The 21830-nt window shown below is 42.6% G+C and overlaps 1 protein-coding gene across 1 annotated transcript in view; it reads left to right on the top strand.

Annotated features, from left to right (window-relative positions):
- TRPM1 (transient receptor potential cation channel subfamily M member 1) overlaps positions 1–21830 on the top strand; it is a 63775-nt gene that overhangs the window by 34954 nt on the left and 6991 nt on the right. Inside the window, exons 17-24 of the mRNA XM_018065916.1 lie at positions 1381–1503; positions 1923–2054; positions 4828–4956; positions 8374–8625; positions 10108–10282; positions 12657–12801; positions 16058–16260; positions 17193–17325. Coding sequence (XP_017921405.1) covers positions 1381–1503; positions 1923–2054; positions 4828–4956; positions 8374–8625; positions 10108–10282; positions 12657–12801; positions 16058–16260; positions 17193–17325 — 1292 coding nt within the window. The remainder of the gene's footprint in view (positions 1–1380; positions 1504–1922; positions 2055–4827; positions 4957–8373; positions 8626–10107; positions 10283–12656; positions 12802–16057; positions 16261–17192; positions 17326–21830) is intronic.

Below are 21830 nucleotides of genomic sequence, written 5' to 3'. Positions count from 1 at the left end.
TCCCTCTCCCCTATTTTCTTTCATGAAATTATTGAGCTAGACAGTTATTCTAGTGATTTTGTGAGATATGGATTCAACTTAATTATTTCATAGATGATCACACAGATTCTCAATACCGTGCATTAAATAGTCACCTTTACTCCTCCCATTGGATGTGGTGTTTGTCTCACAAGTAATGACTTTTGTGTATTTGAATCTTTTTCTGGATCCTTCCATTCTGCTCCATTGTTTGGTCTCTTCATATACCTGTACTACACTGTTTTAATTATTAGTGTTTTATAATATAATTTTTAGTATATGATAGAAATAGCCCCTTTGTGTTGTTCTTAATAATGGATGGCTGAGGGGAAAGTTTTTTTTAAAAATTAGGACTTAACATTGGAAACAGCTCAGTATTGGAGGTACACAGCACAACACTGATAAAAATGGAAAGAGTGGCACTTCCTTGGTAGTCCAGTTGTCAGAACTCCACGGTTCCAATACAGGGGCTGGGGGTTCGATCCCTGGCCAGAGAACTAAAAACCCACATGCTGCCCAGCATGGCTAAAAAATTAAAAAATAAAAACAGAAACGTGTTTCTTTAAAAAAATGACAGAGGTCTCCATCTATAGGTTAGGCCATCCTTTTGCTGTCTAGGCTGAGCCCATGCTAAGTTGTTCTTTCTTGTTTTCCTAGAAGAACAAAACCAATTTATTTATTTTATAGAATCAACACACATCATTGAGTATGAGGACTGGTAAATCAGAATCTGTAATACAGAAATCAGGATTTCTATATTACATTCTTGAGGCAGATTTCCTACTTCTTCAGAAAACCTTTGAGGTTTTTTCTTCTTTTTTTGTTTTTTAATGTTTTTTATTATTGCGATAAAAGTCACATAATATAAAACATACTATTTTAGCCTTATCTAACTATACAGCTCAATGGCACTAAGTACATCCACAAATCCTTCTTTGAGGTATCACATTAGTCTTCCAACTCTTGGCCCATATATTCACATTTACATCTAAGTTATTTCTATTTAAAATATTTTGGTCTAATTAATTAATTTTTATTTACTCTATTTTACTTTAAAAAATTACCTGCTTTGAAACTCAATGTAAGATCTTCACTTTTTAAGTTAGGATTCCACACCATCCTGCTTGCTGTTCATCTTGAACAATGTGGTGGTTGTTCACATTTCTCAGTGTCTGCAATTCTGTCCATGTACAGAACTTACATGTACATGTAAGCCACAGAACGTCAGAGCAGAGACAGACCCACTCCAGGGCTGCTAGCTTACTAGGAATGCTGAAGCTCATCATTTAAAATTTTACCTATACTGGGAAAATTTTCAAGAGTTCTCATAGCTTAAAAATCCACTTTTCTCAACATACCTAGGTTATCATGGGGATTCTTCTCCCCCCAACCATCTTGTTTTTGGACTTTCGTACCTATGATGACTTCTCCTATCAGACATCCAAGGAAAATGAGGACGGCAAAGAAAAAGAAGAGGAGAATATGGTCAGTGATGCCCCCGACCATCAACCCTCATCTTCAAAATGGTTGCTATTTCTCTTGCCGTGAATTTAGACACTGCAGGAACACAGAACATTTGAGGTTGAACATCATTAATGTATTTATTTGTTTTCCTTATACCTTCATTGGTGAAATGTCTATTCAAATCTTTTACTCCTTTTCTTTTTTTTAATTTATTTTTTATTGAAGGATAATTGCTTTACAGAATTTTGTTGTCTTCTGTCATTAGCCATTGGAAAAATTCAGTTGTTAATAAATCACAATAGTATGTCAAAAGAAAAAAAATACAGAACACTTTTATAATCCTTGATTTGGGAAGGTGCCTGTCTGTTGACTGTGAGGCTAGGGTCCCAGGAGTTTCCCATCTGGCAGCCTGCTTGCCATGTGCTCTGCTCTGTTTTCAGGATGCAAATGCAGATGTCAGCTCCAGAAAGGGGGACGAGGAGAACGAACACAAAAAGCAACGAAGTGTCCCCATTGGGACCAAGATCTGTGAATTCTACAACGCCCCCATCGTCAAGTTCTGGTTTTACACAGTAAGGCCTCCCTTAGCATGTTTTAGATGTGTGAGAATCAAGAAGAATGATTCTTCTTCTTCAAAAAAGTGCTTTTAAAAAAAAATCAATGGATTAAGATGAATTATGCAAATAGAAGTGAGACTAACTCAGATCCTCAATTAAATTATATAACATCCCTTAAATGCAGAATCTAAAAAGAAATGATACAAATGAGCTTACTGACAAAACAGAAAGAGATCCACAGACTTAAAAAACTGACTTATGGTTACCAGAGGGGGAGGATGGGGGTAAGGGATAGTTTGGGATGGACATATACACACTGCTATATTTAAAATGAATAACCAACAAAGACGTACTGTATAGCACAGGGAAAATTCTGCTCAATTTTACGTGGCAGCCTGGATGGAAGGGGAGTTTGGAGGAGCATGGATACATGTATATATATGGCCAAGTCCCTTTGATGTCTACCTGAAACTATTACAACATTATTAATCAGCTACACTCCAATGTAAAATAAAAAGTTTAAAAAATCAGTGGATTAAAATGAATTATGCACATGAAGTAGGACTAACTCAGATCTTCAACTAAAATTGGACCTAGATAGATAATATTTATATACAGGAATGTGATCATTCTAGACTAAATATACCATTTCATAAAGCCAAATAATCATATCCTATTTCCTTAAGAAGAAGGATTTTCAAATGTCTTATAGTAATACACACTTAGGAAAATACAGTTCTAGCCCAACAATGAACAAAGATGACTCATATTGAGACAGCAAGTTCACAAATGCTATTTTTCAGAAGACTGATGGGATCACTCAGAGTAGAGTTGAATCCGAAGCATGAAGTCCTGTATTTGAGGAATGAATCAAGACCTCCAAACTGTGGCCACATACTCTCATACAGCCCTATCTGTGGCCACTGTCTGGATTGCTCTAGGAGGGCACTGCACCTGAAGTAAGAATTGTCCAGTCTTACACATGCAGATGGGCAGGAGAAGTGGGGCAAAGAGACTGGAGCAGTTTGGAAGGTTCTGAAGGAAACGGCTGGTTGGGGGTGGTCCCAGCAGGGGTGGTGGGCACACTGTGCCTCCTGAAATCACTGCAGTCTTCAGGAGGGTTGTGAAGCCCCAGGTACCAGGGCACAGCCCATCTCAGGCAGATCCTGGCCATTAGTGGTTCCATTAGTGACTGGGCATCAGCAGGTGATGGAAAGTGAGGAGCCAGGTCCAAGGCCATGGACAGGGCGATGGATGTGGGTAGGCAGAAGGTGGAGGCGGAGCTCCAGGGCACAGCACCCTCAGCGCTACATGGGGACCCAGGCCAGTGAGAGCCTGGACACCCGACCTCTTGGCAGCCACACCTGAAGCCACAGCTGTCCATCTGTTCTGGTCAGAACCAGCTGAGGCCCAGGTGGTTCTGAGCCCAGGCCCAGAACCTGAGCTCAAGTGGATAAAGAGGGTGGAGCCAAGAGGCTGACAAGCCTTGGGTGTCTCCCCAGGGCCTCTAAATGCAGCCTGCAGATATAGGGGAGGGGGGTCGCATGCTTTTACAGCTCAGGAGACGCAGGTTCAATTCCTGGGCTGGGAAGAGCCCCTGGAAAAGGAAATGGCAACCCACTCTAGTATTCTTCTCCTGGAGAATCTCATGGGCAGAAGAGCCTGCAAGGCTAGAGTCCATGAGGTTGCAAAGAGTTGAACACAACTGACATGACTGAGCACAAGGGGTTCCCAATGCAACCCAACTTTGAGAACTCTCGCTCTAACCTCCTGCAAAGACTAGACGTGGGATGCTGCCTGTATCCTGATTAAAAAAAAACAATCAGGAAGGGGCCATTAAAAAAAAAAAGACTGGGAATCACAAATGATCAGTTGCTAGCACACACCTTACCCACACCACCAAAACTTTAGAAGGGGCCTGGACCAGAGGGGTAGGGGCTAGAGCTGAAGATTCTTCATCTTTGGAGTGAATTAACCTCACTCATCTTCAGATCACCTTCCTCAACCTCATACCTCACTCCTGTATCACTCAGCTCTACATGCCTCAAAGATAGGGACCCTGTTGTGGGTGCAGCAAACCACAGACATATGGATGCTAATTAAGGGGCCTCAGGACTGCTGGGAGGGCTGGGCAGATTCCCCATTGTTACCCTCCCCACTTTTGAAACTCCCCTGTCCATCAGCAGTGGGAAGATTGAAAAAGGAAATTAGCAATGCAGGGAGGAGTCAGTAACATTTTCCAATTTCCAGGAATGTAGAAGGCATACCAGTATACTATTCAGTGTTTCTCTATTTATCATAATTTTGTGCAACTTCATAATTTCCCCATGAAGCTGATGTGCATGCATGCGTACATGTATGACTCTTTGTGACCCTTTGGACTGTAGCCCACCAGGCTCCTCTGTCCATTTCCTCTTCCAGCGGATCTTCCCGACCCAGGGATCAAACATGAGTCTCCTGCATCTCTTGCATTGGCAAGCAGATTTTTTACTGCTGAGCCATAAGGGAAGTCCCATGAAGCTGACACTAGCAACAGATATACTTTCATTTAGAGAATGGACTTTCAGTGTGCATATTATGCTAAAGTACAAAATGCCTCCCAATCTGCCTCAAGGTTCTTACTGCACCTGTGATGTGAGTAGAAGGTTTCCTCTAATAGACTCAGTGCACCTAAAAATGAAAATTTGTTTTAGAAGATTTGTCCCCCTGTAAACAGAGTTTCAGAGCTTTTCCGGGCTCTGATTCCCACCCCCTACCCCAGACACTGCTGTCGATCTCTGTCTTTCAGATATCCTATCTGGGGTACCTACTGCTGTTCAACTACGTCATCCTGGTGCGTATGGAGCGCTGGCCCTGCCTCCAGGAGTGGATCGTCATCTCCTACATCCTGAGCCTGGCCTTGGAGAAGATTCGGGAGGTGATGCTCTGAAGACCTGTCCCAGCCCCACCCACCAATGACTTCAATTCAGATGTAGCTTCTTTATTTATTTATTTAAATTCTTTTTGGCCACAAGGCATGCAGGATCTTAGTTACCCAGCAGGAATTGAACCTGTGCCCCCTACAATGAAAATACAGTGTCCTAATCGCTGGATCACCAGAGAAGTCCTCATAAGTTGCTTCTTATTGCAAAAATGAGTCATGTAAATCCCAAGTGCCCTGGATGTTTTCTTTCCAGGTGTCACAATCCCAAATTGATTCTGTTCCCTTGCAGATTTATATGCCTTCTGTTTCAAACTGAAACTGAACTTGGAAATCAGAACACAAAGTAGAGTAGATCGTGTTTAGTGATAAAAAAAACAAGTCTCAGGGCCTGTAAAAGCAGCAGGAATTCTGCCAGGTACCTAAGATAAACCCGTGACTCCAACTGGGTACAAATTGGGGCTCCATTTTCTGGGAGTTGAACGTAGACAGGGAGATGTAGGAGACGACATGTTTCTTGTAACTTAGGACTTTGAACCACCCTGTACTAGCTGGGTCTTCCTCCATCTGAGGTGGGGATTTTTGTGCAAGTGGTTTATTAAAGGAGAGCTTCCAGGAGAGCGGGGAGAAGGAGCAGGGTGGTCAGGCTGGAGAGGGGACAGGGCTGAGGGAGGTGTGGCTTCAGTGCAATCTGTCCCTGGCCTCATTGGCAGGGGACTCTGAGTGTATTCAGTACTGTAGAGTCTGTTCCATCTTGACCAAAGGGACCTGAGTTTCATACCCACATGAGTCAACCAGTGGGGCTTCTGGGTAAGGGCTCCCATTGCCCAAGGGGGCAAGTGGGAGGGAACAGTGGCCCTTGCAGCAGGTGGGGGCTGGGCACTCCCACCCAGAGGAAGCCTCCAGCACCTCTGGGTAGGCTTCCAGCACATCTGCTGCAAACACAGGAAACAAGGTTTTCAATGAAGTGTTGAAAAAGGACACCAGTTCATGCACGGCTCATATCACGGGGACTTGAAACTCACATATCTGAGAGGGCAGTCTTTGCAGGTGGCAGAAAAAGTGTGGGCCAGGTCCTTTTCTTTCTAATATCACCTATATAATGAGGTTTCAGCTCATTATATCAGCTTATAAAGGGAAAGCTTACATCCAAGGAAATGGCAATCCACTCCAGTATTCTTGCCTGGGAAATTCCATGGACAGAGGAGCCTGGCAGGCTACAGTCCATGGGGTCGCAAAGAGTTGGGCACAACTGCAAGACTAAACGGCAACAGGTCCGCCTAGTCAAGGCTATGGTTTTTCCAGTGGTCATGTATGGATGTGAGAGTTGGACTGTGAAGAAAGGGGAGCGCCAAAGAATTGATACTTTTGAACTGCGGCATTGGAGAAGACTCTTGAGAGTCCCTTGGACTGCAAGGAGATCCAACTAGTCCATTCTAAAGGAGATCAGGCCTGGGTATTCTTTGGAAAGAATGATGTTAAAGCTGAAACTCCAGTACTTTGGCCACCTCATGCAAAGAGTTGATTCATGGGAAAAGACTCTGATGCTGGGAGGGATTGGGGGCAGGAGGAGAAGGGGACGAGAGGATGAGATGGCTGGATGGCATCACTGACTCGATGGACATGAGTTTGAGTGAACTCCGGGAGTTGGTGATGGATAGGGAGGCCTGGCGTGCTGCGATTCATGGGGTCACAAAGAGTCGGACGCGACTGAACTGAACTGAACCCAAGAAGAAATGAACTTGAGATAACACACAGCAGAATTTCGTATTCTTTCTCCCACTGAAAGAGAAGCAGTATTATTTATTTTGCAATATATTTTTTGTATTGACCCTTTCACTGAACTGAAAAATTATTACTGGCAACTTCTTCCCAGGAGAGCTAATTACATGCTGTCAGTCTGATGACAGCCCCAAATGAAAAGTGCCAGGTCTAAAATGTTACAACCCATCTCCTACACTTCTTTCTTTTCTACCTGGGCTTCATTCAAACTCTGTGCATGCTACAACAGGGACTTCCCAAGTGGCCTGCGTGCCATCTCTAGTGCTACTGTGAGCTCACTGAGCACCAGCCCTATGCTAAGACATTGTTCTTTACTGCAAAGAGCCCATTGTCCTTGTCCCCCACCCTCAGTTATAGGAAAGAGAGCAGCAGGCATAAGTCAGAGTGCATGAGTTTTCAAACTAGTGAATGCCTTCTGAGTTGGCTTATGAATAGCTACCATCCCATTCCACCCCTGGGGTCCCCAGGACCTATCAAGAAACTCCATAGCTAAAGGGGCACCACCTTTAAAGACCCCACCCTGCTGCACACCATAGCTGCATCTATGTTTGCTTTGTGTGTGCCCCTGCATGCTGCTTGTTAAATATTTTCAGTTCTACTCTGAGGAGAGACATCACTTTGCCAACAAAGATGTGTGTGTGTGTTAGTCACTCAGTCATGTCCAACTCCTTATGACCCCATGGACTGTAGCCTACCAGGCTCCCCTGTCCATGGAATTCTCCAGGCAAGCGTCCTAGAGTGGGTTGCCATTCCTTTCTCCAAGAGATCTTCCCAACCCAGGGATTGAACCTGGGTCTCCTGCATTGCAGGCATATTCTTTACCCTTTGGGCCACTAGGAAAGCCTCTGAGAAAGTGTTCTTTTAAGCTGTGGTAACTTTGAAAGGGTAAGATCTCAAGCAGGAGAAAATGAAGCTCAGCTTTCCCCTGACTTCTCATCTCCGAGTTACAAAGGAATTTGGGCTGATTTACCCGTCCTATCCCAGTCCCTCCATTTCCTGTGGGTGGATGCCCCTCTGTGGGAACACATAGGTTTATCTCTGCTCTGGGGTTTTTTTCCTGGACCAACTCTGGAACATGGGCTCACCGGCACGTGTCCAGAAAATTGGAAAAGGGGTCAAAAGGCAGCTGCTTTCATTATGGCCAGAGGGACATAACTCAGAAGGCATTTCCTGAGAGTTTGTGAAACTAGGAATCTAAAGGCGTCTTGTGGAATTTCCCTTTCTAGATATTTTATCTGCCTAAGAAGATGAGTACTTAGAAATCTCGAGCAGGAAGGGGGACCAGATGCCCTGGAATGCTGCTGTGCTGTGCTTAGGTGCTCAGTCATGTCTGACTCTTTGTGACCCCATGGACTGTAGCCCACCAGGTTCTTCTGTCTGTTGGATTCTCCAGGCAAGAATACTGGAGCAGATTGCCATGCCTTCCTCCAGGGGATCTTCCCAACCCAGGGATTGAACCCAGTTTGGCCACATTGCAGGCAGATTCTTTACTGTCTGAGCCACTGCGGTTCAGGGGAAGCCCCTGGAATGCTGCTCCAGCCCTCCATACCCAGGATTCTAAGGTTAAGCTTCCAAAACCACTCTCCCTGTTGTCTTCTTCTTTTGTTGTTGTTGTTTGGCATTTCTTTTCAGATCCTCATGTCAGAACCGGGTAAACTAAGCCAGAAAATAAAAGTTTGGCTGCAGGAGTATTGGAATATCACAGACCTCGTGGCCATTTCCATGTTCATGATTGGAGCCATCCTTCGCCTCCAGAAGCAGCCTTACATGGGCTACGGCCGCGTGATCTACTGTGTGGACATCATCTTCTGGTACATCCGTGTCCTGGACATCTTTGGTGTCAACAAGTACCTGGGACCCTACGTGATGATGATCGGAAAGATGGTTAGTGCTGCTGGCCCATGAGGAACTGCAAGCACAAGGCTGTTGGTTAGGACCTGGGGTCAGGCCTCCGGCGTGACTCTGTGACGTTTCATTTGATCTTTCCCCAGCAATTGGTTTCTTACAGGAAATGTTCTTTGCTTTAAGCTCTTCTACATATTGATCACTTAATTAAATCCAGTTGACAAACAAGAGTTAAGGGCCTACTGTATGTATATGTATTTCTGTCGATAACCCAATGGTTAATCTCCTAACATGTTGTAGAAGCCAGAGACAAACAGGTGGGTGCAGTCACTCCTCCACCGCAACTCCAGACAGTTTTCAGATCACACACTCTAGACTGGAGTAACATATAACTTGCTCAGTGCTCAGTCAGTCCTGGTTGACTGCAATCCCATGGACTGTAGCCCGCCAGGCTCCTCTGTCTGTGGAATTTTCCAGACAAGAATACTGGAGTGGATGGCCATTTCCTTCTCCAGGGTATCTTCTTAACCCAGGGATTGAATCTGCGTCTCCTGCATTCCACATCTCCTGCGTTGTAGGCAGATTCCTCACTGAGTGGACATAGGCAATGCAGGGGATGAAGTCAAGACAAATCCATGGCAACATTTATCCAGAAGAGGCTATAGAATATGCAACTAAGAATGAACCATCCTTACATCACTTAAAATAGTCTCAGGGTTAGGACTGGTCCTAAAAGACAGGACATCTTTCAAGCTTAGGAATAACTCTTTGTATGGCAAGTGGTTTTGAGGGAAGGAACATATAGTCTAGGTGATCCCAGTCAGGGCTCTCATCTTCAGGGATGTTCAAAATTAAGAATTACACAAGGCCAGTATCCATAGCAACCAGAGCATTACTCACTGTAATGACTCACTGTTTGTATAATGAACGAACATTAGTATACACTCTCAACTCACCATCTTATACCCCCTTAGACATCTCCTCTTCTTACCCCTGAGTTTCCCTTACAAATTCCTGTTTTCCCATAATGGTTCTCTTTCTCTACTTGCAGTCGTAGTTACTAGAGGAATTTGTTATCGGTAACAAGAGAGGAGGGGCTTCACTGGTGGCTCAGATGGTAGAGAAGCCACCTGCAATGCTAGAGACATGAGTTTGATCCCTGTGTGTTGGGAAGATCCCCTGGAGAAGGGAATGACTACCCATTCAAGTATTCTTGCCTGGAGGATTCCAAGAACAGAGAAGCCTGGTGGGGTACAGTCTATGGGGTTGCAAAGAGTCAGACATGACTGAGCAACTAACACATACACAAGAGAGGAGAAGAAAGATTGAGAGCAGGAGATGGGAGTGGCAATGTTCTAGAATAAGGTGTATGTGTTGCATGGAATATAAGAACTAGTAGCCCATGGATGGCAGGGAGAGAGGAAAGAAGCTTCCTCCATCCTAATTAAGCACTCATGAAGTCTCTGAGGGAAGCACACAGTAATGAACCAGGTGGACTTGGCCCATTTCCTCTCTCCTCAGATGATTGACATGCTGTATTTCGTGGTCATCATGCTAGTGGTGCTGATGAGTTTTGGAGTAGCCCGTCAAGCCATCTTGCATCCAGATGAGGAGCCTTCTTGGAAACTGGCCCGGAACATCTTCTACATGCCCTACTGGATGATCTACGGGGAGGTGTTTGCAGACCAGATAGACCGTAAGAATAGAATTCATAGTAAGATTCTCTTCCCTGCTTCCTGAGGCAGATGATCAGTTCCAAATTAATGGAAGAACCTGTGTTAATTTGGGAGTAAAGTATTTTTTATTCTGTCATAGGCGTCCAATTATTTTATGAAGAAATCAGTACAGATTATGAAATACAGATTTTTTGAGACGCCAATCTTCTACTCTGAGAACCATTCCCTGGAATTCTGAGTCTCACATCCCTTGAGAACATTCTACACATGAATGTGGTCCCAATGCCAACATCCTAATTTTTCTTCAACCTAAATCTCTTTCTGCCCCAAGATAGAGCTCATGGTGTTATTTCAGCCAAATGAGACAGTGAGCATGAAGGTGACTAGTGCCTTGTGTCATCCTGTTCAGGCTTCACAGTTCCTTTTCCATGTAGCTGTGCATCTCCTCCTCACTCCTGAGGTGCTATTTTTGTAATATCTACAGTAATATGGATGTTAGCAGAGGAGATGAGCTGCAATCTTACATGGATATCTGGGGAATGCAGGCCCCAGCTCTGCCCAAGCTGGATTGGTAGGTCACAGTGTCTCTTGTGTTATAGGGAAGTGAAGTTCAAATGAGCTTACATGATTTCACCTGGACAGTTACTGCATTATCAGTGAACAAGTAGCTTCAGACCCATATTCATATTCACACTGCATATTTCGATTTGCATATTGTGTTCTGTCAAAAAGCGCCAGGTACAGTACCATGGCTACTACTTCCAGTAGAAGCAGAAGCTTCTTTAGACTAGAAGGTTTTGAATATCCTTGCGTTGTAGGAGATGCAGGGTTGTTCAGTGTATCTTCACTAGGTGAGACTGATAACCAGTTCACACAAATGCCTTCCACCTACTGCATCTTGTCATGTGATTCAGACCACATTTTTATCATGATTATCTCAGAGTCAATAGTGGATGTGTTTGTAGCTTGGTAAACCAGAACATAAAAATCTAATTTGGTTTCAAAAGAATATTAGCTTCAGTAAACATACATAAATGTGGAAAAAGTCCCTGGATCTAGACATAAGTTGTAATATTTTTTAATTAAATTGGGTAAAAACAGAAAATGAAGAGGCAACTTGAGGCTATTTTCAGTAACAGTGGGAAATGTAGATTTTCAATTCTTGATCTGATTACTTCATAGTAATTTTGCATTTATTTGTGCTGATGAGGTATTTGGGTTGGCATACAGGGGATGTTTGATTGGTCAACCTACACATTAAAATGATCATCTGTCAGTAGCCTCACGTCTTTTTCACAGTCTTTTTAACTAGTGAGCTTTAGCTATTGCTTATGACATCATAAAATAAATATTCATGTAATATATATACATATATTTCCTAGAACTAATAATGTGCATAATTCTCCTAAGTAGATCACTGTTTCCAAGTGCAAATGTGTAATTCCCTTGAATACTTTGCATTTCTCAACAGCAAAACAGTTCTTATATTACTCATCATTTGTTTGACATTTCTCTCAACTGTCTTATTTTCTTTTCTTCCTTCCTGTCAAAACTAAAAAAAATAAAATGCTGCTATCCAATCACTCTATAGTCTACGCCATGGAAATTAATCGTAAGTTTACACATAATTGATGACTCTAGTCTATGGAATGTGTGTATTAATTAAAGTCTCTTCCTCAGCTAATTACCCAGAGTTGTATGCTGGTTTCAAATACTTGTTTTCTGGTATCAGTGCTTTTTTAAAATAGGAAGTGAAAAATAAGTAGACTGTGAATTCATGGATATTACTTCATTAATGACTCTTAGGATCATCCTTTCTTTTTCTTCAGAAAATAAGTCCCATAGGATCAAAGTAGCATTTCATATAAGCAGAGAGAAAAAAGATTCTTTTTCAGAGCACAGAATAGTCAATTAATGAATTTGAGCCTAGAGAGGATACTTACCTCCTACCTCATAATAAAATCATTTTCAAAGTTAATGATCAAGAAGACAACGTAAGTTAATATTACATAATTAGAAGACCCAATCACTTTCTAATGGTTAACAGTAAAAAAAAAAAGAAAAGAAAAAAACCCATAAAGACAGATGTGTCTGCTTCAAGATGAAGAACACATTTTTTCATTATATATTTTCACTGTAGATTGAAAAACATAATGCAGAAATGAGAAAATATTTATAAATATGACAAGTTAAGAATGACTAACTCTGAGTGCAGAAATGAGTTTCTTATCTCCTTTGTATGAGTCGATATCTTTCACATGGAAAATTACTGATTAGGAAATCAGAAAAAAAATCACAGTAAAAAAGAAATAGGTCCTTTAATAGCATAGGTCAGTTATTAATCTTTCCATTCTATGTGAAAATCAAGCACAAAAAGACAAACTCTCATTTCAGCTCCTTGTGGTGACAACCAGTACGATGAGGAAGGCAAGCGGCTCCCCCCTTGCATCCCGGGTGCCTGGCTCACGCCTGCCATCATGGCCTGCTACCTGCTAGTGGCCAACATCCTGCTTGTGAACCTGCTCATCGCCGTTTTCAAGTGCGTGTCACAGCTGATGACCGTGTGCTTACTATTTACTACTTTACAGATTTTCAGTCTAATCTCAGAAACCTCTGAGGCTGCCTGGCGTTTACATGGAATCCACTAGGGCTTTCAAATGCATACAAATTTTTTTTTGCAGTCTTTTTTGTTCAACCACAATCAGACTTCATACATTCCTAAATAAAGAGTTGACACCTAAATATATTTACATTCAATCTTAGTTTGTATTTTAACACTTTGGTATGAATTTTAATCTAATGAAAGTATTTCTTCAGATGAAAGTCTCTTGAGATAGAAAGATTTATCAAGTTGAGTCTTGAATTTATGATCAGAGGCACAAAAGCAAAGCTAATTTTATAGGCTGTGGCAAACACTGGATACTAACCTGAGCAAACTCCAGAAGATAGTGGAGAACAGGGAAGCCTGGCATGCTGCAGTCCATGGAGTCACAAAGAGTCAGACATGACTTAGCCAATGAAAAACCATGACAATTACTGTACTATTTATTACATGAAATATTTTTCTTATAATTTACTGAACAGAAGATAAAGTGACCTAGGCTCAAAATTCACAGTCCAGTTTCTTGTAAAACTTGCCCCTCTTGGCATGATGCATTGAGGATGTGACCATGTTTAATAAATGTTGAAAAAACTATTTTAGCTTCTAAGATGAAAAATATGAGAGAAAAATCCCTCACAGAAATAGAGACTCTCAGAGCTGACCAAGGCACTGGAGAGAATATGGTTACACTCCTGACTTAACAGATGAGAAAATGAAGGTTGACAGAGGTTAGCTGGCTTTTCTAAGGACCCCGTGTAGACCACACACTTGATCAGGATTCCAACAATTCTAGGCTTAGTGCCTTCTGCTGGAAGCTAAAAGAAGACAAAGATTGTACCAACATAATATCCAAAATTTGATTTAGGTCATACCTGAAAGGTCTAGTGGTTTTCTCTACTTTCTTCAATTTAACTCTGAATTTGGCAATAAGGAGTTCATGATCTGAGCCACAGTCAGCTCCCGGTCTTGTTTTTGTTGACTGTATAGAGCTTCTCCATCTTTGGTTGCAGAGAATATAATCAATCTGATTTCAGTGTTGACCATCTGGTGATGTCCATGTGTAGAGTCTTCTCTTGTGTTGTTGGAAGAGGGTGTTTGCTATGACCAGTGCATTTTCTTGGCAAAACTCTATTAGTCTTTGCCCTGCTTCATTCCGCATTCCAAGGCCAAATTTGCCTGTTACTCCAGGTGTTTCTTGACTTCCTACTTTTGCATTGCAGTCCCCTAGAATGAAAAGGACATCTTTTCTGGGTGTTAGTTCTAAAAGGTCTTGTAGGTCTTCATAAAACCGTTCAACTTCAGCTTCTTCAGCATTACTGGTTGGGGCATAGACTTGGATAACTGTGATATTGAATGGTTTGCCTTGGAGACGAACAGAGATCATTCTGTCATTTTTGAGATTGCATCCAAGTACTGCATTTCGGACTCTTTTGTTAACCATGATGGCTACTCCATTTCTTCTGAGGGATTCCTGCCCACAGTAGTAGATATAATGGTCATCTGAGTTAAATTCACCCATTCCAGTCCATTTTAGTTTGCTGATTCCTAGAATGTCGACGTTCACCCTTGCCATCTCTTGTTTGACCACTTCCAATTTGCCTTGATTCATGGACCTGACATTCCAGGTTCCTATGCAATATTGCTCTTTACAGCATCGGATCTTGCTTCTATCACCAGTCACATCCACAACTGGGTATTGTTTTTGCTTTGGCTCCATCCCTTCGTTCTTTCTGTAGTTATTTCTCCTCTGATCTCCAGCAGCATATTGGGCACCTAATGACCTGGGGAGTTCCTCTTTTGGTATCCTATCATATTGCCTTTTCATACTGTTCATGGGGTTTTCAAGGCAAGAACACTGAAGTGGCTTGCCATTCCCTTCTCCAGTGGACCAGGTTCTGTCCCTAGATAGCATATTAAAAAGCAGAGACATTACTTTGCCGACTAAGGTCTGTCTAGTCAAGGCTATGGTTTTTCCTGTGGTCATGTATGGATGTGAGAGTTGGACTGTAAAGAAGGCTGAGTGCCAAAGAATTGATGCTTTTGAACTGTGGTGTTGGAGAAGACTCTTGAGAGTCCCCTGGACTGCAAGGAGATCCAACCAGTCCATTCTGAAGATCAACCCTGGGATTTCTTTGGAAGGAATGATGCTAAAGCTGAAACTCCAGTACTTTGGCCACCTCATGCGAAGAGTTGACTCATTGGAAAAAACTCTGATGCTGGGAGGGATTGGGGGCAGGAGGAAAAGGGGAAGACTGAGGATAAGATGGCTGGATGGCATCACAGACTCGATGGACGTGAGTCTGAGTGAAGGGAGATGGTGATGAACAGGGAGGCCTGGCGTGCTGCGATTCATGGGGTTGCAAAGAGTCGGACACGACTGAGTGACTGAACTGAACTGAATATCCAAAATAATGCACCTTCAATAAAAAATGTTCAATAATTACTGAACTCAGTTCCAAAAAACTGTAGTCAACTAGTTTTATGACTGAATTGAAAGTTCAAATACTTCAAAATGCTTAGTTGAATGGCTCATATCTTTAACTATATGAAATAAAATATCCGGAGCAGTCTGTAGACTATGGTGTGGTTTTTCAAGAAAGTAGGGGATAACAATCTCAATACCCTTCATTCTTAATTATTTATACAAGTAAAATGCCCTTCAATGTAGACAAGCCACACTGATAGACAAACCAAAAGACAAGTCATCTAGAAGTCAGCCCTAATTCCTAGAATGGAACCAAAAGGCCATTTTATTGCATATTTTCAATTCAGCGTGAGTAACTCTGATTGTTCAGGGAAATCACAATCAAAAGTAATACAGTTGCTTTACAACTTTGTGTTATTTTCTGCTGTACAGCAATGTGAATCAGCTACATGTATACATAACATTGTAAAGCAATTATACTCCAATTTTAAAAATTAAAATACTTATTCTAGTGCTAAAAAAAGTAATACAACTTTGCAAATAGGTTCCTCTGTACCATTTTTCTAGATTCTACATATATGCATAAATACACAGTGTTTGTTTTTCTTCTTGACTTATTTAATTCTGTATGACACACTAGGTCCAATATGATTATATTACATGACTTTTGTTTACTATATGACCATATGGTTATATTATGTGACTTTTGTCACGATAAAAAAATTTTTTTAAGTAATCTAGCTAACTAAACCTGTAATCTTTTTAAAGCAATACCTTCTTTGAAGTGAAGTCAATATCTAACCAAGTGTGGAAATTCCAGCGTTATCAGCTAATCATGACATTTCATGACCGGCCTGTCCTGCCTCCACCAATGATCATTTTAAGCCACATCTACATTATCATCATGCGTCTCAGCCGTCGCTGCAGGAAGAAACGAGAAGGGGACCAAGATGAACAGGATCGTGGATTGAGTATGTGCTATCCTGGGCGAGTTTCTAAAGAGTTACAATTGGATACCCGTTAGTTTATTACTAATTAATATCACTGAAAGTCCACTCCTGAGGGGATGAAAAATTGAGAGAGTTCTTGAAAATAACTTTTCTCTATAAACCCATTGTTCCTTCCAAATGTTTTACTGTGTTACACTTAAGGAGAATGGGAAAATATTCCTGCCACCTTGCCTCTATCCATAAGATATATGGAAAATATTTTCCAGAAAATGCTTGGTTTCACGTTCCAAATAGCAGCAATTTGAGTTGTGTTAAAAAGTGAGCTGTTTAGGTGTCATGCAACCCAGCAGACGCAGCCAGACGCTCTGTGCTTGAAATTTGAACTTTCAGTGAAAGGAACCAGTTGGGAGCTTGGGATTAGCAGATGCAAACTGGTATATATAGGATAGAAAAACAATAAGATCCTACGGTAGAGCACAGGAAACTACATTTAATACTCTGTGATAAACCATAATAGAAAAGAATATGAAAAAAAATGTGTGTATAACTGAGTCACTCTGCTGTACAGCAGAAATTAACACAGTATTATAAATCAATTATACCTCAATACTCTGGAGGAGTGGCAACCCACTCCAATATTCTTGCTAGGAGAATTCCCTGGACAGAGGAACCTGGCAGGTTACAGTCCATAGGATCGCAAAGAGTCAGACACGACTAGAGTGACTTAGCATGCATACCTCAATAAAAATTTTTATTAAAAGTGAGCTGTTCATCTCCAATGGAAAGATGATCACTGATATTACAGAGTCTTTGTGTGATAACCAGTCCAGGAGGCAGGGTGCTGCCTGCAAGGGATAGGGAAATGAGCTTGATTAAAGGCGGCCTGTGAAAATCACTAGGACGCATCTACCTGGCTGATGTCTCACGTGGTAACCTCTTCTGCTTATGCATAGAGCTGTTTCTCAGCGACGAGGAGCTGAAGAGGCTGCACGAGTTTGAGGAGCAGTGCGTCCGGGAGCACTTCCAGGAGAAGGAGGATGAGCAGCAGTCTTCCAGCGAGGAACGCATCCGTGTAACCTGCGAGAGGTGCACTTGGGGCATGGCCACCGGGGGAGCGGGGCATCAGGGCCGAGGGGGACATCGAGCTCGATTTAACATTCACTTGCAGTTCTCCTGTTGACCCAACTTTGGCTTTTTAATGCATTTCCCTCCCTGAAATAGTGTGAATGTTCCAAATGATGCTTATACATTGTATAAAGAAGTGAATGATGACATTTATCGCAAATATCCCAGGCCAAAACCAAACCAAAACAAACAAAACTGTGACAGTTCTTCTCCAGCCCCAAAATGGGCACCCTTACAATTCAATACATGGGGAGAACCATCGGCTGCAGGGCCGTGTAACTGCTGGGGACGTTTCTCCCCGCTCTTGACAAATGCTGTTGCCTTAGCCAAGGGTGGTCTGTCCCCAGCTTGACTTCCTCATCCTGACTGTGCCCTCCTTGCTCCTTCCCATCACCTTTCCACCCTCAGGGAACAGAGGTACAGGAAGGGCAGTCATCTGTCCTGGCTACCCATCAAGATCAGCATCATCGCTTACAAGCTACATGAACTGTAGCTTGGGAGTCAGTCAATTAGAGGAAGGCAGGTCTGGGAGGGACAGAGAGGGACTTGTTCTATGCTTTGTAGTATTGCACTTCCTGCAGCTGCACACCACAGAGCAACTAGCAAAGGTGGACAAGAACAATCAACCCACACTATGGACATTTTTTTTCCTCGCATTTTATAGTCTTTAAGAACCTTGATCACTTCATAAAAGCAACTGAAGCTTGTTAAAGTGCATGAGAATTGATAAGACATCGTTCCAAAGACTTGAAGGATGAGCATAGCGAGGGAGCCATGCCTAAGGGGATTCTGGAGCATCATTCTTTTTAAATTTTATTTATTTTATTTTGGCTGTAACAGGTCTTAGTTGTGGCACTGGGGAGCTTCGATCTTCATTGCAGCATGCAGGATCTTTAGTTGCAGCATGAGAACTCTTAGTCAAGGCACATAGGATCTAGTTCCCTGACGATGGATCAAACCTGGGCCCCTTCCATTGGGAGAGCAGAGTTTTAGCCACTGGACCACTGGGGAAGTCCCCTTCTACCCTGGAGTCTTGAGCATTAAAGTTTTCTGAAACCATGTATTTCATGTCTGATATACCTGTGTATACCGAGAAACTTAAAAACATGGTACAATGTCAAAAGAATATGTCAGCACATAGTTCCCAATCAGGGGCCCCAGCAATTACAAGAGAATACATGATACACAATGAAGTCTTCCTGGTGTGTGTTTAGGCCACCGACTCTGCCCCAGGCCACAGGAGGGACGGTGCCTCAGGCAGCTGCAGGGCTCTGTCCCCTCCCCACTCATACACCTAGTCACCTTGTATTAATAATTCTACCAGCCAAACTCAAGGGTTATCTACACCAACTTTTGGCCTTAATATTTTTCAATAAAACTTTGAGACACTTCTTTGCTATTTTACTAGTAATTACTAACCTTTCAAGATGATAAAAAATGGTTTCTGTATGAGAAGGATAAGGTGCCTCATCTTATAACCTAAACTCCACGTTTTAGTTATACGTTAACTTGACTGTAATCACAGGCAGTGATTTACCATGGGAACAGTGCTCTTTCACCCTGCCTGGCCCCCTCTCCCTTTCCCAGCATTGTTTGGATTTTTACCATTCTTGGATCAAGGCTCCAGGAATGCGATTATCAGGTTGCTGCCAAATTGCATTTTCCTCTTGGGGCTCCTTGCACACGTAAGAGGAATGAAAGTGCGCTGGGGCTGGTGGCAGCGGGTGGGAAGGTAGTAAAAACACAATGCTTTCCATTTCCCTTGGCTGTGTTCTCAGGGTGACGGGAGCACATTCCTGCCCCTCCACTTCCCTTTGTTGACGCTTTCTTGGCTGAATCACAGGTAGATTCCAGAGACAGAAAGAGGAGGGGGTCCAGGAGAAAGTGGCTTTCCTTTACCCTTAACCAGGACTGGGGAGCAACGTGGGAGGAGGATCTTGTGAAGGTCTTGGGTTCCCTGTCGGCTTAATGAAAAATCAGCAATTGATCTTTTGGTGATCTTTGGTATCCTCTTCCCAAGTACCAGGAAGAGAAGATGCTGGTAAGAAAGATGCTTCTAACAAAGACATAATGAAGAGAAACAAGACAGTAACTGCAAAAAGACCTGAAAGAATGATCAGTCTTAGAAAGGAGGTGGTGATTCCTATGATGGAGAGAATGCCGTCCACATAGGAGCTTACCTGAAAGTCTTAATTTTATAAATTCATAAGAGTCGAGGATGCTTAGATGATAGAAGAGGAGTGGGATGAAGTGGTGGAGTTTCAGTGTGTCTGGTAAATGACAATCTCGCTCCTTATGTGACTTTGAAAGCCAAATCGGAGATCATTGCAGGCGTTGGACTGAGATTAAAAACATCAGCTTTATTAGTAATACATTTTGTGCTAGAGGATGTGGATCAGGTCTTGCCAAATACACACTCCTGTCCTCACCCAGGCACAGGCAGCTCCAGGAGCCCACAGCCCACGCCGTCTTCTCCCCTGCTAAGCTTACTCCATGACTCTGACAAAATGAGAACCCACACTCCCTGCAAGCAGCAGGCTCCCAGAGAGAGAGAGTGAGAGAAGTACACTCATGTCCTGGTCCCCACTCCAGAAAATCAGTTTTTGTCAAGAGTAAATGAAAAGCTAGAGAGAGGCCAAGAGTTTTATACGAATGGAAAATTCGAATTGTAAGAAGAAGCAGTAGGAATGGGGAGAAAGAATGACCCAGCAACGTTACAGACTTGAAGCCAGAAGGAGGATCTGAGTTCACCTTGAGGGGAAATACAGTAGGAACGTCATTAACCAAGAGGTTGCCTGGTGGCAGTAATGACAACCCAGTTGTGACGCTGTATTGTGTCAAGTCAATGTGGATCCATGCCTCTCAACCTGATGGCAAGGATGCAGAAAGTGAATGATGCTTGGGGTACAGCAAAAGGGAGGCTGATGGTGGCCTGGGCTGCTGAGAACCAGTCAGTGCAGGTTCCATGGTGATGTCAGGGTTCACAAATGGCAGCAAAACATATTACATCACCTCCAGCCCTGTTTATCCCTGTCCAGCCCTGTAGTCCTGGTCATGATGGATGAAGGCTTAGGGACTGTCACTACTATGTTGGAAGTAAGGGAGAGACAACCTAGGGTATCAATAAGCTTCTCTGAGGGCCTGAGCAGAGTCTGGCCAGAGCAGAGAACAGAGTCAGAAAAGGTTAATGATTTAGATGACCTGAATTCTAGAATCCAAGGTTTGAGGTGTGCCTGGCCAAGCTGCTGTGTATAAATGATGTGGCATGGAGACAGAATCCCAGAGAACTTAATATTCTTCAGTGATTACTAAGTCTTTTGCTGACTGAAAAGAATGAGTACAGAAGATTGAAGACTCAAGTATTGTTCTTTGTTTAGTCTTTCACATATAAAAACTCCATAAGTAAGCACAACCAGGTGCCACCCTGGGTGTTCTCCCTACAATTACTAAACTTAAAAGGCAGCCCCATACGAAGAAGCAGATGGGAATTAAAATAGCTGAATTTTGGCTGGATGAGACAACTCTATGATCTATAGACCTGGAATGAAATGACAGGGTAGGAATAGTCTTAGAACTCAACATAGATGACCACGCAATCTTGAAACATGGGTCTTGTCAAGTAGGAACCGGACCTGGTTGCTCCACTAACATTATGTTTTTATGTTACCTTTTAACTCTATCATTAAGGAAACGTTACCATATAATTTGTGAGATGCCTTGCAGGTAAAGGGTGATTGTTTCACATAAAACAATGACTGTACAAAAAATGAGTTTTAATAACTGGCTTACTACAGAGCTCCCAATGTCTGTGTTCTGTCCTTTGCAAAGACACACAGGACTCTTACCATGAGAATGTGAATTTGGACCTCATATTTTTTTTTTGTTTATTTATTTTTATGTTTAATTGGAGGATAATTGTTTTATAGTGTTGCGCTGGTTTCTGCTGTAGAACAAAGTGAATCAGTTATAAGTATACAGATATCCCCTCCCTCTTAAGCCTCCCTCCCACCTCCTGTCCCACCCCACTAGGCCATCACAGAGCACCAGGCTGAACTCCCTGTGCTACACAGCTACTTCTCACTAGCCTGGACGTTATATTTAATAGATAAGAGTCTATGAAAGTCAATAGAGTTATGCCCTACTTAGGCATATATTCTCTTGGTGCATGCTAAGTCGTTTCAGTCAAGTCCGACTCTTTTCAACCTCATGGTCTGTAGCCCTCCAGGCTCCTCTGTCCATGGGATTCTCCAGGCATGAATACTGGAATGGGTTGCCGTTTCCTTCTCCAGGGGATCTTCTCAACCCAGGGAGTGAACCTGCATCTCTTGTCTCTTGCATTGGCAGGTGGATCCTTTACCACTAGTGCCACCTGGGAAGCCCAAGTTACTACAAAAGTTCCAGTGATTTATAAATTGTTGTATCTATTATGTGAATGGAATGGAAAACATTATTCATAGAACCTTAAC

This window comes from Capra hircus, chromosome 21 (genome assembly GCF_001704415.2).
Source record: "Capra hircus breed San Clemente chromosome 21, ASM170441v1, whole genome shotgun sequence".
Classification (NCBI taxonomy): Eukaryota; Metazoa; Chordata; class Mammalia; order Artiodactyla; family Bovidae; genus Capra; species Capra hircus.
This window is presented reverse-complemented; position numbering and strand designations above follow the sequence as displayed.